This window comes from Benincasa hispida, chromosome 10 (assembly GCF_009727055.1).
Source record: "Benincasa hispida cultivar B227 chromosome 10, ASM972705v1, whole genome shotgun sequence".
In the NCBI taxonomy this organism is placed as follows: Eukaryota; Viridiplantae; Streptophyta; class Magnoliopsida; order Cucurbitales; family Cucurbitaceae; genus Benincasa; species Benincasa hispida.
In genome coordinates this window covers 33,131,916-33,150,494 of record NC_052358.1, presented here as the reverse complement: position 1 = coordinate 33,150,494, position 18,579 = coordinate 33,131,916, and the positions used below count along the sequence as shown (strand labels likewise).

The following is an 18,579-nucleotide window of genomic DNA, read 5'->3' as shown; positions in this document are numbered from 1 at the left end:
CATAAATAGATTGATTCATGGGCTGCTACTCTAGATGACTGGATTCTTCCGCGTCTGACATAACTATAAAATTTTTGTCCTTTCCTTCTAAAAATTATTATGTCACACATGAAAAAAAAAAAAAAAAACTTTAATATTAATATTGTTGTTTTCAAAACTTATTAGAGAAATATTGTTGTTTTGGGAATTTGAGGCTAGAGATCGAACGTTGAGAACTCGACTAATGTGGAGGTCGAACGTTGAAAACTCGACAAACAAAGAAAAACTTGGAAACAATACATAAGCCGAAACTTCAACCCTCGACAAGGAAAATCTCGCGAATCTCGCTTAGGTTGTCGAAGGTTGAAGTTTCGACACACATCCACTCTCGAGATTGCAGGTTTATTACTTTTTTTTTCCCTCATAGAGGAAATAAAGTAATGAGATGATATACTATGTGTATCTGTGTACTCGAGCTGCTTCTAACAACCTATGCATTTTGTTATCATTTCGAATTAGACGGAGGCTTGTGGGATTGACGTGAGGGGGTGGGGATGGCTATATTTCTAGGAGCGAACTCCAGGCGAATATGAAGCGCATGGATACAAGTTATGCCTTGGAATAAAAGACAATTCTGAATTAGCTTTGTCTACGAACAAACAAGTAGATCCATAATCAAAAAGTGTTTGTGATTGTTCCAGAAGAAATGAAAGCTAATAATCATTAATGGAAAAATAACAACAATAACAGAAGAGAGCGAGATATCGAGAGAGAGTAAAAATGAGAGAGCGAGATCTTAGGAAAGAGCGAGAGCGAGAGCGAGAGAGCAAGATCTTAGGAGAGAGCGAGATCTTAGGAGAGAACGAGAGTGAGATAGCAAGATCTTAGGAGAGAGCGGGAGTCTTCACTTTATTTGAACTTTCCATAGAAATATATATTTAAAAAAAAAAAGAGAAAAAAAGAGCTAATAATCATACTATAATTGAATAATCATTAGACTATTATTGAATATATTAGAGTATTATACTATAATTGAATAATCATTAGACAATAAATTGAATATATTAGATTATTATACTATAATTGTGAAAAAATTCATTAGAACAACAATTGAATATATTAGATTATTATATATAATTGAATAATCATTAGACAACAAAAATATATATATTTATGATTATATCTATAATTGATAATCATAGACAATAAATTGAAAATAATATTAAATTATGTATACATAAATTGAATATATTAAATTATTATAAATGTAAATACTTTATTGATTACAAAAAAAATTGAATATATCAGTAGATTATTATAAAAAAAAATTGAATATACAATAAATTATAATAAAAAAATTGAATATACAATAAAATGAATATATAATAAAAAAAATTATTTATTATTAAATCCTTAACTATTTGGAGCCCGTCTTAGTAACGAAGGACACTTCCTTCGATTATGTCCTAACTGGATACAAAATCCACATCGTTGTCGAGTAGCTAGTCTGTCCAATCCATCTCGTTGTTGATAACGTAAACTTTTCGGGTGTCAGTTTATGTTTATCGTGTCGGGTGTCAGTTTCAAATTCAAAGTTCAACAAAACAATTGAAGATATCAAAGGAATAAATCGGAGCTGTCTAAGTTTTTTTGACAACATTAGTTTAAGCAATGGACTTGTACATGATGGAGATTCAGATATGGGTGGATGACGACAAATCTATCAGAGTGGTAAATGGAGTCCTCATAGGAGCTCAAATGTTGCCTATAAATACTCTTGCTCATATTAATAACAAATGCGTGAACTATTTCGAGAAAAGAAGAGCAGAAATAAGGGATGCATTGGAGCGTCAAGATAAACCCATGACCTATTGATCCCGATGTTTTGTACGACCAGTCCATTCATCGATCATATGTTGTATGGCGATCGTACTACTGGAGAAATATCTTACAGACGTCGAGAGGCAGGATTTATTCAGTTTGACTGGGACCTGATCACAGCTTGGTCGAGAGATGGAGGCCTGAGACGCATATATTCCATATGTATGTTGGAGAGTACACTATTACTCTACAAGACATAGAAGTGTTTGTGGGGTTACCTGTTGACCATGAGCCGGTCACAGAGTGATGTACGATAACTAGTTAGAAGTTTGTCAACTGTACCTCGGTGCGACCCACATGCCGACAAGATTTAAAGAATCGAGGTTAAGTTTAATATGGTTAGGAACACAATTTCGTGAGCTCACAGATGATGAGACGAGGAAACCGTCATAAGATATGCGCGAGCATATATACTACAAATGATGAGTGGAAGCTCGTGTTTTCAGATAAATCAAGTCATTTTGTTCACTTGATGTTCCTGCCACTGTTAGCTAACCTCCATGATGCGGGGCGGTATTCGTGGGGTGGAGCATGCTTGGCATGGTTGTATAGACAACTATGCAAAGCAATAAGACCTGAGGTTCAAGAGATAACTGAACCTCTCATACTTTTGCAACTATGGGCTTAGGAGCGATTTCCAACAATGACTCCACAACTACATCATGTTAATGACGCTTAGTTAGTTGGACGAGCCTACGGTTCTCGGTATGTTGTTTTAATTCAATTTAATTTTTATATCACTGATTTAATTAATTTAAATTCTAAATTATCAATTTAAAAATTTACGTGGAGAGACAAAATTTGTGTGACTCGAACAGCCATACATGTAGTCAACCAGTATAGATACATGTTTGATCTGCTTCACCTGAACAGGTATATTACACTAAACCTAATTGATTATTTAATTCACAGTTTTATTGTATTTGTCTTTAATATTCTCTAATATAATATTTTGTGTTTCAAGTTATTTGGGAGCCGTACAAAATTATTGTGCATACTTTGCCTAATTTTTGTATGAATGGTCAAAACATATGGCGGACGATGAGTCCTCTCATGTGTTTTCACATTGGTGAGTGGCATCTTCCTGACAGGGTGATGAGATAATTCGGTTTTCAGCAGGATATCCATCGCCTTGTAATACTGAACCCGTACTGCATGATATTGACCTAAGGACTGAAGATTGGTCTGAAAAAGTTGCACATTTGGTAGTGCGATGGCACTATCGTGCAAGGTTTATTGCAGTGGGGATTTCTCTTGAACAGTTTGACACAGATGTCACTCTAGAATATATTCATTGGTATAATTATATTATAAGGCGCTACATCACTCGTCCGGGAGCAGCTATGGGTCATCTGGTAAATGAATGATATTATCTAATTTTTTTTAATTTAAATTTATTTTAAATATTGTCTAATAGTTTTATAATTCACAGAGATCGAACAACAGTAGACTCCGTGAGGTTGCGAATGATCCGAACTAAGTTCTTGTTATATGTAGTGACAACCAAAGCTATATGGAAGAAATTCATTATATGTACGATATATCTATTGTTCCTCCACCAGCTCCTAGACGTAGAGGACCTGTTCGGGAAGAGGATGAGTTTGATGAGGTTACACATAATGTGGAAGAGTTGCTCCCTATGACGTAGACGCAAAGTCAAACTGATTATGTTAGTTCGATGATGATGATGTCAGCATTTGGTTCAGGATATTATGACTCAGAGGCTGGTCCTTCGTCTTCATACGTGCATGGACATGGTCGGAGTCGTGGAGAGCATAATGAATATTTATATTATGAAGGCGCTGCAGAGGTACCAGAGCAGCATCAAGAAGAACACGAGCAACCTCAAGTTTGAAGTCGACGATGACAACCAGCTCGAAATCGACGACGTTCGCCTTGTGGGACACATTGATTTTATAATTATTTTTATATAAATGAGATATTTAATTTACATTTTTTTTATTTTTATGAGTTATTTTTTTTTTTTAATTTATTCTTTTTAGAGTTTAAATAAAATAATAATAAAATAATAAATATTTTTATGATTTTTTTTATAAAATGGAAAATTTTTTTAAAAAAGGAAAGGATTAGAAAGAAAGAGGTGGAATGTGTAATAATTAAAAAGGAAAAAAAAGGAAAAAAAGGAAAATTTGTACGGTATTCTCGCTCTCTATCAAAATCTCGATCTTTGCTCTCGCTCTCGCTCACGCTCACGCTCTCGCTCTCGCTTAAAATCTCGCTCTCTCAACTCTCGCTGTCTCTCATAATCTCGCTCTCGAATTTGATTGGGAAGTTCAGTGGCAAAAAGAAGGAGATTCATTAGCTCGTTATTTAGTCAAACTTGCTGAGATGACAGAATCCGTTTGAAAACCAAACAATATTTTTCTATAAAAAAAAAAGAAGGTCGAGGGTTCAAAATTCAACCTAGTTAGAAAGCTTAGGTTGAATTTTGAACCCTCGACTTATTTAAAACAACAATATTTTTACAAATAGTTTGAAAACAACAATATTTTCCTAAATAGTTTCTAAAAGTACAATATCCTTTTAATTTTCCAAAAAAAAAATGTTTAGAAAGCTTATGAGTTTTTTTTTCTTAATCAATTAACTGAATTTAGGATAAATATCAATTTATATTATTGAATCGTGGTGTCAATTTAAATCCTAAGTTTATGAGTTGTATCAATTTAATCTCAAACTAATAACTATATCAATTTAAACTATAGACTTTTATGATTATATTAATTTAAATCTTGGACTTTCACAAGTGTATTGAAATAAAATAATTATTAGTTTTTGTTTAAATTGATACAATTGTAAAAGTTCAAGATTTAAATTGATACACATACAAAAAGTTCATGGTTTAAATTGATGTAGTTATTAGTTTGAGGTTTAAATTGATATAACCTCTAAAGTTTTAAAGTTTAAATTGATAAAATTATTTGTTTAGAGTTTAAATTTATATAATCATAAAATTTAGGGGTATAAATTGATATTTCTCCTTGAATTTATATATCACAAATTTACAATAAAAAATAGATAGTTTGAATCTTCCCAAATCATGTGATGTTGAAATCAAGAGAGAATAAAAATTTTAAAGTTTCTTTTGAATATTAAATTACATGTGGATTATGGAGAATTCAAATAACAACCTTTAGGGGTGCAAGTTTGGAATAAAAAATCTAATAATAAAATATTTGGGACTTATTTGAGAGGTTCTAAAACTCGAGAATCACAAATGTTTGTGTTTGGGATGCGAGCAAACCTCTAATGTATCATGAATCAATTTTTATAATCAAATGGAATTTAATCTATTGATTTTAAAATGAAATTTATATTAAAGTTTTCTTTTGTACTCCTAAATTTGTTCATTTGGCCTATTAATTTTTCCATAACAATAATGTATAAATAACAACGATTTAGTTATTTTTATTAAAAAAATAGTTTTGGTAACAAAGTAACCAAGTTTTGAAATTAAGTTTTATAACATATTCATAACAAATTTAATTTGGATTTAAGTTTCTAATTAATCCTTTTTTAAATAACAAATTTATCTTTTAATAACAAAGTAATAAAGTTTGAAATTTGATATATTGACACATAACATGTTAGTTTTGCTTTAAATTTCTAAATTATCTCTTTTCTTGTAATCATGAAATGAATTTTACCTTTGAGCTTTGTATTTCATAGTATACTATCCATTTGTTAGGAAAAAAATGAAGAAGAATGCAAACTTAAGGAGAAGGGAACAAGAAATTGAACAAGAAAGAGGGACAAAGGAGGAAAGAAAAAATTGATCGCTGGTGATCGCCATGGGTGACCAACTATGGTAGGTGGAATGGTAGGTGAAGAGAATTTGATCACCCATATGCATCACGATTGATGCAACACTTTAGGCGTTAAAACTCTAGATGAAATAATCAATTTCTTGTTTTTGTGTGGAAGTGAGTAAGAAGAAGAATGAGAGGAAGAAGAAGAAAGAAGAAAAAACAAAAAACAAAACCCGATGCAACACTTTAGTCATTAGAACTCTAGATGGAATAATCAATTTCTTGTTTTTGTGTGGAAGTGAGTAAGAAGAAGAATGGGAGGAAGAAGAAGAAAGAAGAAAAAACAGAAAACAAAACCCTAGTGATCGACAACAGACAACAAAGAACATCAGACAATCCATTACTAGCATAATCGACATCTTGCTTCAATGAGGGAAGATCCTTGAACAATGGAGAATGTTTTTATTTTTTTATTTTTGTGAAAATAAAGATGGAGAACACAATGAGAAATCCAAGGGAAAAGAGAGGAAGAAGGAAAAAAAATGCCAACTACCAGGGCAACCATGTGCCGGTCAAAGATGATCACAATGGTTGATCAATGGCGATCACGACAATCATGATAGTCGATCGCCAGTCATCACTATGATTGGTCTTTGGCGATCACGACTGTCGATCGCTTATGATCAAGACGTTCAGTCCTTGATGGTCGATTGCTGACCCTCGATCATAGTTGATGATTGTTACCAACGGTCATCATTTACCATTTATAAGAGGTATGAGATGAAGGTTGAAAAACATTTTCTAAATTCATGAATTTGATTTTTTAATGGGGTCTTTTTAAATATAAAAAAATATTTTAAAATATTTATACTTCATAGCAAAAAATTTCAAAAATACAAATACTTTTAGAACTTTTTGCTATAGAGTGTAAATATTTTTAAATTTTTTCTATTTATAAGAATTTTTCCTTTTTAATCTAAAAAATCTATTCCAATAACCCAAACATGAAAAGTCAAACCTCTTTGATTCCATACCTATGAGCTCCATAGATGTAATAAGCTAAAGTCTACTATATTGCAAGTTCAATCTTGAAAAAAATGTAACATAAATACATTTTAATATTACAACTATAGATAAATATTTTAATCTAGGATTTTTCATGATGTCACTGAAGTTTATATATAAATAAATTTTGTATTAAACAAAAAATATAGGGATAAAAGATTAAATCATCGATTTTAAAAAAAACAATTGATACATTATCCGTGGAGTTACGTTCAAAATAGTGTTGAGGATCTCATGTTGGAAAAGTCGAGGAACCTTACATTTTTTAACTTTTACTTTTGTATTTAATAGGTTTACTTATTCTACATTTTAAAAATTTATTAAACGCAAAACCAAAAATTCCATAAGATACCGAATTTAAATTATTTTAGAAAAAAGATGTTGAAATATGCCAAGGGATATTCACAAAATTCAGATTCATTATTATTATTATTTTTAAAGATGAATATGCAAGTACTTATCGAACATAAATTGAAAATTTGGTTTCTTAAGGATGGTATGAAAGTTTGAAAACTAAATTTATAATTTAACGTATTACATCTAGAGATGTGACATTATAATTTTCGTCATGTTTAAGCATAGCATGAATTTTTTTTACTAATTTAGCCTATTCATTTAAAGAAAACTTGTTTTTTTAAAAATCTAGATAATTAGAATCTTCAAGATGCCTAAGATTATAAATGTCTGAAAATATAAATGTCCAACATTTTAAATTATCGCAAGTAATAATTTATAAGAATGAGAATATTTGGATAATGTGTTTGTTTTGCAAGATATCAATACAATAGTATCTTAATATAATGCATTAGTATAATGCCCATACTAATTTTTAGGTGACATATATTATTTCAATCTAATTTAAATTTTTATAATATTTTGATATTTATTATTTTATTATTAGATTTTAAATACATTTTAGAGTAGTTGTTGTAAATGAAAATGAAATATTTTTAAATATAGTAAAATGTTATTAAATTAGCTTATTTTATTATATTTTCGAAACAGCTCTGCAGTTTAGTTTATAACAATAAATAGAAAATAATTTCAATAGTTGGGAGAAGACTTGCTAACTACAAAAGTATTGGGCAAATATTAGAAATGTACTCTTAGACACTACAATGCAAATATTTCTAAAGCTATTTAAATTTTAAATAAGAGAAGAGAAAGGAGGGAGGGGAAAAATGCATTCAAAGACTCAACTTTTATTTGAAGACAGCCAATGACATTATTCTTTGAAGGGAACCAAAACTCAAAATTTGGTAGATGATCAGATCCCAAAAGATCTAAGACAATTAGACAGTGTGAAAACAAACAATTCCATGTTAAATTATCATTTTATTACTTCAAATTCACTATATAACAATTTAATTTTTGGAATTTTAAGAACAGAACAGAAAAATTGCACACTATTTGTCAGTTTAATAACTTTCCTAAACCTCTATTCTAACTCATCATTTACAAGCTCATGCCCACCATTTCTGGATGTTATGAAACTCCTCCATCAACTTCAGAATGTGAAGATGATAATGGACCGCTGTGCTTGCTTGGCAACGGTGTATTCATACGTGACTGCCGTTTTGTTGGCACTAGCGCTGGCTCCGGCTGCCAATCTTCAGAATCCGTTTCGACTTCTAAATTGTCTTCATCATGCTTGAAAACAGGATGGACATAGGCATTTTGAAGGAATCCTTTCAAGTTTAAGTTTGGCTCCCTTGCTCGCTCCAATGTATCTTTCATCATTGCTTCCTAAAAGTTCATTCAACACAGTGAGGTGATGATAGAATTTTCTACAGGTGTTTGGCCCACCGACATCATAAATGAGCAAATAACTTAACTTCACTAGCATTTACTATTGAAATTTGCACACTTTATCGATAATCTCTATCTTTCCTCTTTTATCTCTTTTGCACATTTATCGAGAAATTCCATTTTCCAACTCTACACCCCAATCACAAACTTTCTAAACTCCAATATATTAATTCTAGACTTCATAACTCAATTTAGTGTCCCAAACACCCATGCATATCTCAAAAAGTAATCTGAAACAACTAAAAACAGCAAGAAAAGGTCTGTGCTAACCTGTAATGGATATTGAACAAAAGCCGGTTCGTAACGGCCTTTACAGAACCTATGGAACCATATAGTCAAGATTGGCAATGCGATGAGCAAGGGAGTTGATTGAGCAGCTTCTTTTGTACTGAGTAGTCCCATTAATAATAGCTGCGAAACAACTAATGCAACAATGATCCGACCATGGACATCGGGCCAGAAAGCTGCTGCACTTTCGTACTCTTGATTGTACACATTTATGATCTACAAGGTTTGGAGAATGTTTCATGAAATTAAGATTGTAAAACTTCAAAAATACAGCTAAAGGGAGAAGTGAGAACTGAAATTGTACACAGTAAAAAGAAATTCAAACTCAAGGCTTGATCATTCAGTCATGAAAAACTACAAAGCAAGTGGACTCTCGCTATAGGCCTGGTGTTCAAATGAGCATAAAAATGGCGTCTCAATAAAACCATAAAGAAAATAATAGAAGTTAATGGCACCAATTTTCCTGAAAAATAGGACCATATATACTCTTATTTCATGAAGTTTAAACCCGGCCATATTTGCAAACATACGAGGAACAGAAGGGAGCAAAACTACAGAGCTGAAGTTAGACAAAATAGTTTTACCTGATGACGATAGACGATATATGCCAATCCAAAGAATATTACAATGAACGGAAGGAGAAGAGGCGTGACTACAGCATATACAAGGCCAAGTAAGAAATAAAGCTGAATTCGAGGCTCGCCTGTGTTGAACTCAAGAGTCCCTGGATCCATGGCTTCTTCTCTATCCTTTTCCGTCTTCACCAAAAAGAAGTTTCTAAGGTGGTAAATTACCAAAGGCCTAAGTCTCAGAATCTCAGCAGCAATTCCAGCCCAACCATCCACCATTATGAAGGTAATAAAGAAAGTTGCCTTCATGGGGATGGAGACACCGATCGTCTTCGGAATGCTGCAGAAAGAATCAAATTAGTTCATGGAAAATCCTCGAAAGAATTCAACTAGCTATGACGAAAGTTGTTTTCGATATATAATCTCAACCACACATGTACTAACACGACATATTCTTCTCACTAAATTATTGGCAACCATCCAGGAATGTTTAATGAATAGTGTTTTATCAGTTATGGCTTACTCGTTTGCAGACTGATGGATGAAATTATTAAGTTGCTGGAATGCAGTTCCCGTAATTATACTGCCAAGAAACACATTAACAAATAGGAATATGTAATATTTTGTGGCAGATCTTCTCTCCAAAGACGACCGACTAATAAATCCTTCAAATTTAGACATTAACATCAGTATTGATGGAAGAAAGATCAGAAAAATCTTCAAAGCGATTCCGGGAAGAAAACCTTGGATAACGAACTTTATGAATTTCCTGCATTGTAATTAGCAGCCTACATGTTTAGAAGATAAAGTCAAGAACAGTAAGCACCGGACGGCAAAGTGTGAAGAGATACTCACAATTCAATTATGGGTCTGAGGAAGGGAGCCGTTTTCTCAATACTCTCAATGTTTGCAAGGGACTGAACCAATGCAATGGGGATCATGAAAAAGAAGGTAAGGAAGAAGAAGGCAACTCCAGCAATAAGCCTCCTGATTGCCAGTGAAACAAAAGGAATCGCCAGGTTATCCCAGTACACATCACGGGGCTCAGGAGCCCATTCTGTCAACCAAATAGTTGGATTTCTTGACTGTTGAGTTTGTGCACAAACAGCAGCACCCCAACGAGATTTGAAAGAAACAAAAGCTGCTGGCATGACTGATTTTGGATCGTTCACGGTCTTATCCGCCTCCAGTGATATCTAAGCAAAATCATTTGGTGAACAATAATGTAAGATATATATCAATGATATCACAAAATGTCATGATTGTAGGAGTACGGGTGAAAGGTTAGACTGTATAACTCACTTCTTTTGATAGGCTTTCAATTTTGGATGAATAATAATTTATGGCATCAACCTGATCTCCCCAAAGACCTAGAAAACCAGTCTGCTCACATGATATTAGTAATAAAAAACATGTCAAGTGCAACATCAAAATATTACCAATCACCAGTTCAAGCACTGCACCTTCACAGTGGCCCTCTTGGACTGGTTTCGAGAATATTTAAGTTGGTAGAAATCTAGCCAATTCTGCATTTTGTTCTTCTCCTCGACCAACTTAGAGAGTTTGTTTGCATCATAAACAATCTGCATAAGCATAGAATTACTTCAGCTCAGAAGAACATAAATCATAAATCCAAATCTATTCCTCAACTGAATTTTTTGGACATGTTGGCTAGCCTTTCTGAATTTCAATGTTTGTGCAATTTGTCAAATGGAAAAAAGCAATATTTCAGAAACAATTTTTTGGAACTTGGAGATATTAAGGAATTCAGATATTTTCATCATATGCTGGCCATTCTTTCTAGATTTCTTAAATCTATATACAACAAATAAGCATACTTTTGAATGTTAATATAATATATGCATACTTTGCAAGTAAATCAGTGGCATTTCTGTATAATCAATTGTGCAATAGTACTGACCTGATGCACTGAATAATGTTCAGGATGATTGACCAAGAAAAAATGTTCAACGAGCTCACTAACGGATTCATCAGGGTCTGGTGGTACATTTCGAACAAGCACCTGCATCATGTAATTGACGTCAGAAATCAAGGAATCATTCTCATTCTCCATTTCCCACAAGGTTTGGAATGTCCTGGTATTTTTAAAAGATATCATCAACAGCGTCAATCCCTCAATTTTGTAAGAACTACTTGTCCTCTTTGACATAATATAACTGACCATTCACTTGCAAAAAATAAAAAACCTGAAATCCCAGAAGCAAAGATAAATTCAAGGTGATAATCTCCTAAAAGGCATTGACATTCTATCAGATTAATGACTACTTGAACGAACTTAATGACTAGTATGCAGAAAAGTCCTACTTATTTTAATGCAATTCATTGCAAATGGTATAGCCACCACAAAATCTGGTTAATAATAATCAGCAATTCAGTGCCAATCTTACCGTGAACTGATCAGGACGCCGATTTTCAGATGCAAGAAAATGCAGCCTCATTGAGGCAACAATCTCATACTCCTTTCTCAACACATAGCAAGTCCAAAAGGTAAAGACATAAGCCATTACCAAATGGGTCCAGAATCTGCAATAAGTGATTTTATAAGAAATTGAGAACACTTTTTATAATCTAGCATGGTGATGAAATTACAAAGCTTATATTCATGAATGCTTCTAATCTGATTGTATCCCTATCCCAGAAAATCAAACCTTATTGTAGAAATCATTCTCTTCCTAGCTCAAATTTTGACTTCCATTATGAAAGTTCTTGTGGGCTGTATGATTAAAAAATGCTATAGATATGAAGCAAAATGTCGATTCTATCAGTTGGTAATCATTTAATTCTTTCTGAAAAGGCAACCCATTAGGCATGAAGAAAGAGATTGTAGATGTGAGAACTAACAGTCTGATAACTAAGGAGGAGGAAAAATCATGCATGTCCAAGCGAGCGGTTCCTTAAAAAACTTATGCAGCATACCTACGTGATCCAATGGGAATATTAGAAATGGAAAGCTTGTCTATATTGCTGTAATTTAAAGAAGAACGTTCCAAAGTTCCATTGGTCCAATTAACAGGTACCATGATTGTGAAGGCCAGACATGCAATGGGCACAAAAATTTTGAGCCTGCATCAAAATGGCAAGGAAAAAGATACTGTCAAAAACTACATATTGCTGAAACAAGAGATCAACGTTATTTCAGGCAAAGAATTTCTGTTAATGAAGAAGATCATAAGATGATAGACACCAAACAACTTAGAGCCTAAAAATTCATGATAGCCCTGCATAATTTCTTCCTGGCTTTTTAAGTAAGAGAAGTTGTGTTTTAAAAAATTGGATACTTTTGACAAAGGGAGAGAAGGAATATAGGGAAACAAGTGGAGGTAGAGAAAAAGTTATCCTGTTTGTAACATGAAGTTGAGAGCTGAATTGGTAGCTCTTTAGGGATTGAACCTCCCCATTTTCCAACATCATATCAAATACTCGGTGATTAAAATTTCGAAGTAAAAAAGCTTGATGACAATTAGTGAAAACAGGTAGAAGAGCATTTTATTATTCTCATTAGATAGTCCTACTAATTTCATTTTTGCAGGAAAAATCTCAACGACAGCATATATCCAAAATCTGTGTGTCATCTGAAAGCTAACTTACGGTATAACAGGAACATTCACATTATAAACTACAAACTACTAAGAAAGAAGATACATATATACCCTAACAAGTAAATTCTCAGGTAAACAGCAGAATCAAGCCCAGCATGATCGATTAACTCGGGTTCTGGCATTCGCAAAGCTGCAACCATCCAGTTCAGAAACTTCAAGTATGATCTGAAATCCAAATTGACAATTCTGCCTACGATTGCACCACTGGACAGGGGACTTCCTCTTAAGCCTTTAATATACCATTTGGGAAAGTAGACCCTGTCGTTCACTGGCTGTATTCTAAGTAAAGCAAATACTAGAAAGAAAGCGAAGGCACTAAGAATGTTAATGGCTGCCCCAACTCCTATGTCCCCGATGGATGCCATTTATCCTCTTAAAGTAAAAATTAACTGATCTGCACAAAAACATAAGGCTATTTTCAGAAATATATCATCCCCATCCAGAAGAAAGAGGAAGAAGAAAATAAGTCACCACAGAGCTGATTGTTCTTGAAACTCAATACGTTTAAGAAGAACCAAAGGAAAATAACACAAAAGGTTAACAACCGTCTGCTCCTCACTAGCAACAGATCCTCTAAAACCCAATTTGCAAATCCAAAGAATTAACACTCTGGGCACTTCTTTTTCATGATTTAAACTCAGAATCTGGCACTTCTTTTTCATGATTTAAACTCAGAATCTCCCCCAATCGAACACTGATACTCACAGTTTCAGTCTAGCTGAGCCAACCACTTCTCGAAATGTTAAAGTAGAGACCACCAAAAGGCAGATTCCAGCCAAGAACTTCAAGATAAAAGAAAAAAAGAGGTACCCAGTTATGCAAACGAAGTTACGATTCTGAAAAAATCCTCCTAAACCCAATTTACAAATCCAAAGAACTAACACTCTGGGCACTTTCTTTTCATGATTTATACTCAGAAACTCCCCCAATAGAGCATCGATACTCACAGTTTCAGTCTAGCTGAGCCAACCACTTCTCAAAATGTTGAAGTAGAGACCAAAAGGCAGATTCCAGGCAAGAACTCAAGATAAAAGAAAAAATAGAGGTACCCAGTTATGTAAACGAAGTTATGATTCTGAAAAAATGAAAAACAAGATGAGAAGAAGGAGGAAAAAGATTAAAGGGGACTGACAAGCGGAAGAAGACGAAGAGATCAGCAGACTGTCTTAATCATGTGAGGTGTGAATACTTGATGCTCAGCAAATATCAAATGCACGCATCTGTCTTTGACAAAACAATAAACTAAATGTAAAGGCCGAAAGGGTCGGTGATTGATTGAAAAAGGGAGTTCAAAGGATTGAAAATAGTGACGGCAAAATGGAAATTTAGACCCTTTCGATTTCGGGCAGCTTTTTTTCCCTTTTTTTTAATCTTTAATTTCTTCTTCTGTTCTGTGTTTTGAAGGGATTTCAAAGAAAGATGATGAGATCATGAGGGAACCAAACCTCATAAACACATTGCATTTAATTGAAGCAGAAAGAGACGGTCAGGCCCTCACTGCAGGCACCACTCTGTCTAACGAGTAACGGCTCCTTCTTTGAAATCGACCTCTCTCGGCTACCTCTCTGGCCTTTTATTAGCCGTTCGATCGAATAAACGGCTGTGATTCATCACATCTCCATGTATATTTTAATGATTAAACTATCATTTCTTTCCCAAATTTGGATTTAGTCCCCCATATTTTACCAAATTCACTACATCTCTATGATTGGGTCGGTTCTCTAATATCAACATAAGTTTAGTTGGACGTTAAATAATATGTACTCTTCTGTTTGAGGTCGAAAGTTGAAATATTCATATTTGTATGTTATAAGAGTTTATAACTACTTCATAATTTTTTGGAGTTCAGAACTTCAATCCTTGTCTAAAGGCTCAAATGATCCCTAAAGATTTTTAATTATCGATTAAACGTATTTAAATTCTATCTCCTACGTATGGAATTTTAAAATATTTTAAAATTATTTTTTTATCCATCATTTTTTTTTATAGATATAGTAAAAGAGGTGACGAATTTGATAAACTTGTCGTAAGATATGTGCTATAATTTGAGGATAATCATTGTTATTATAAAAGTCATTAACTAATTAAAAAAAATTGAGAATCAAGTTAGATTGGGTATTCCTCATAAAAAAAAGTTAGTTTTGGGTAAAAAAAAAATAACATAGGAGAAAAAATAGTTGGTAGACAATATCACATGCTTCATCTGTCACATCACATCTTTAAAAAAATATTTTTTTTACGTTAAAAATTATCGATATTTAAATAAATTTCGAGCATATTTCACTAGTTAAAACATACTTTGGAAATGAGGGATTTTTCTTTGTTGAACTTAATGACTATATACATTTGGTATCAATAGTAAATTTTGAAAGATATAACCAAATTATAGGGTTATAAAAATAATTAAAATGTAAAAGGATTAACTTAAACAAAACCAAATTATTACGACTAAAATGGCAGCGTAAATTTTTCTTAATTCACAATGATGTTGGACGTCAGTATCGATTTTTCTGTGTTTGTAAGTTTTATTGATTGCATTATTGCAATACTATTGGATCTTATCTAACATATGGGGAAAAAAAAAGTCAACATTACGTACTATCTTTTTTTTTTTCTTAAGGAAAAAAACAATATGTATATAAAAGTTTTAACTTTTTTTTAATATTAAAAAACTAACATATCTTTGTCATAGGAGGATAAGGTAAAACAAAAAGAGTTACCTAATTCCTGAAAGAAAACGAACCTAAAAGTGATCGGAAGCGGATCGGAAGAGTTCCTAACAAATAGGGAGAAAAAGCAGCTGAGTCAAGACCCAATTGACCTGTCTCAGCTTTAGAGGCCGAGATTGAGACCAATTGAGCCTCAATATGAGTCGAGCCGAGGCCAAACCTAGTAAATCCCTTACGAGTGGTCGATCTAGATCAATTCTCTATTCTGGAACATCCCTATTGGTCCAAATCTAAACTTGAGTGTTGATTTTCAAATAAAAAAGTGAAGTCGATTCTTGATATTAAAGGGATCATGAAGATCCTTGATCTCCATTATAAATAGAGCATGGAAGCCCTACAAAAGGTAAGTTCTTCTCCTCCATATTTGCAAAAAATAAGTCTTACTAAATACTGACTTAAGCACCAGAGGTTCTGTGGCAGACGCTACACCGGTATTTTCTTTTCTTGTCTTGCAAATTTTCTTTCTTCTCTAGAATAACAAATTTATCATTGAAGGCTCATGAAAGTTAAGTGAATTTCTTTGTCCGAATTTTGCAATCAACATAACATATGGAAAATAATAGTCAATATTACGTACTATCTTTTTTTTAGGAAAAAAACCAATGTGTATATAAAATTTTTAACTTTTTTTTTTATTTAAAAAAAGACTAACATATCTTTGCCACGTGGCATAGGATCGAAAGATCTATATCGAAATGAAGTGTTGCAAATAATTGTGAAAAGGAGGACTAAAATGAAAAGGTCCGAGTATTGAGGGAATTTCATACAGATGGGTCAAATTTTGAGGCCACTCGAAATTTGACCCATCTTTCATAAATACTCGAATTTTGGCATTCTGATGACGTCAGCTGTGTGTGAAATGTCCGTTTAGTTCCCAAAATGCTCGAAGTCGCATATGCATCGCATATTCTCGCCCGTTCATCTTGTTTCAGACTCATTCCTCTCGTGCCCATTGGAAGAAATCGTCAGATTCTCGCACATTCCTCTCGTTTTTTACTTCTTCTCATGTCTTCTTCTCGTTCATCTTTGGATAGAAAATCGAACATTTTAAATCTCAATTTTCAATCCTTTCTCATTCATCTCATTTTTTACTTCTTCTTCTCGTGTCTTTCTCTCGTCACAAAAATTTGTACAGAAATCGAATGACATGTAAGAAATGGAAAACGTAAACCACAATTTGTACCAGATTTGTACTAATGTTGGCATTCAACGGTACAAAAGTCGAATCACATGCAAGTTGTGGCATTCAATTTCGACGATACTGAGAGAGATAAAAATATTGTACTGAGGAAGAGGAAAGAAGTTTTAACAAGAGGAATGAGGAAGTCTGAAATTTAAAATTTAAAACGTTCAATTTCAGTCCGATGAAGAAAGAGAGGAATGAACAAGAGGAATGTGTCCGAAACGAGATGAACGAGCGAGAATATGCGATGCATGTATGACTTCAAGCATTTTGGGGACAAAACGGATATTTCATACGTGACCAACGTCATCAAAAAGCTAAATTTCGAGTATTTATGAAAGATGGACCAAATTTTAAGCGGGCCTCAAAATTTGACACATGGATATGAAATCTCCGAGTATTGAGTAGGCAGATTTGATAAGTAATTAAGATTTGGGCCATACTTTTAAAAACATTATCGGTTGGTGTCATAATTAGAACATAGAAATTCTGTTGTTATTCTCGAAAAGTAAAGGCAAAAAGAGGATTTCCCTTTTCACCTGCTCCGTTTTTATTTTCTTATTTTTCTTTTTCCTTTCTATTTATGATAAAACGTAAATTAATTAAGAAAATGATGAAAAGGAATGAATTTACAAAAAGGAACACTTTTTATTATATGATATTATTATTATTACTATATTATTTCGTGTTAAATAAAGATAAAAATGTTAAAATATCCGTTTTAGAATCATTAAACCAAAATTTATTGTAACGGTTCAGTTGGTTTATTTTTGTGATTCTGGTAAAAGAAAACAAATAATAAGCTAAATTTAAGTCCCACTAATTAAATATCATTTTAGCCTTAGATTGGTTCAATTTTAGATCTTTAAACTTCCAATAAATATTAAATTAAATGTATCTTAATTTATTGTTGTTCTTTTTCAAAACTTTTTATTAACTATTTTCAATTTTACTACAAATTTTTAAAACATATTTCATAAAAAATATATATGTATATATATTATCTTTTAAAAAAATCGATAAAAAATATTTGTGATAGACTAAATTTAGAAAATATATAGACTAAAATTAGATATTTGAAAGTATATGAATTAAAATGGAACAAACTTAAAAAATAGACCACAAAGATATTTTAATTTAAACCTAAATTAATTAAGAAAACTTTTCACAGATAGAAAAAATGTCAAACTATTTATAGAAATAACAAAAAAAAAAAAATATTGATAAACACTAAGAGACTTCTATCAGCGTCTATCACTGATAAACTTCTATCCGTTTCTATCACTGATAGACATTGATTTATATCAACTTCTATCAAATAAAATTTAAATTTTGCTATTTTATGTAAATAATGTGTTTGTTTTTCTATTTTTGAAAAATCACCTATTAATTAATATAAAATCCAAAGAATGCGGACATGTTGGCATGGTAACAGTAGGTAGCTCATTCTTTCTTTCTTTCAATTTTTTTTTCCTGATATTTTTCTCTCTTTCTTTGAAATTTGAAGATCCTTTTACTTTTTTTAGAGGGTGGAATCAGAGTCATTATTCCAAATAAGGTCATTACTCAAATAATTGGATAACTTTTAGTATTATTAAATTATGGATTTAATCTTGAAACCCTTAGTTATGATTAATAGATATCCAAAATTTTGTCTTTGAAAAAACAATCATTGACCTTGAAACTGTA

At 32.4% G+C, this 18,579-nt stretch overlaps 1 protein-coding gene across 8 annotated transcripts; it reads right to left on the bottom strand.

Moving 5' to 3' along the window:
- Positions 1 to 7,996: 7,996 nt before the first annotated feature.
- On the bottom strand, positions 7,997 to 14,416 carry LOC120088309 (CSC1-like protein At3g21620). 8 transcript variants are annotated; one of them, XM_039045512.1, is made up of 13 exons: positions 13,926 to 14,416; positions 13,684 to 13,760; positions 13,030 to 13,372; positions 12,296 to 12,442; positions 11,767 to 11,902; positions 11,280 to 11,381; positions 10,822 to 10,941; positions 10,661 to 10,741; positions 10,214 to 10,554; positions 9,882 to 10,127; positions 9,374 to 9,698; positions 8,772 to 9,005; positions 7,997 to 8,438 (listed from the first exon to the last, which is right to left on the bottom strand). In XM_039045512.1, exons 3-13 carry the CDS (start codon positions 13,341 to 13,343, stop codon positions 8,178 to 8,180), a joined length of 2,307 nt encoding a protein of 768 aa, XP_038901440.1. In that variant the 5' UTR covers positions 13,344 to 13,372; positions 13,684 to 13,760; positions 13,926 to 14,416; the 3' UTR covers positions 7,997 to 8,177. The 8 variants fall into 8 exon arrangements, with proteins under 8 accessions (XP_038901440.1, XP_038901441.1, XP_038901442.1 ...); XM_039045513.1 differs by having other exon boundaries at positions 13,030 to 13,367; XM_039045514.1 differs by lacking the exon at positions 13,684 to 13,760.
- Positions 14,417 to 18,579: the final 4,163 nt, after the last annotated feature.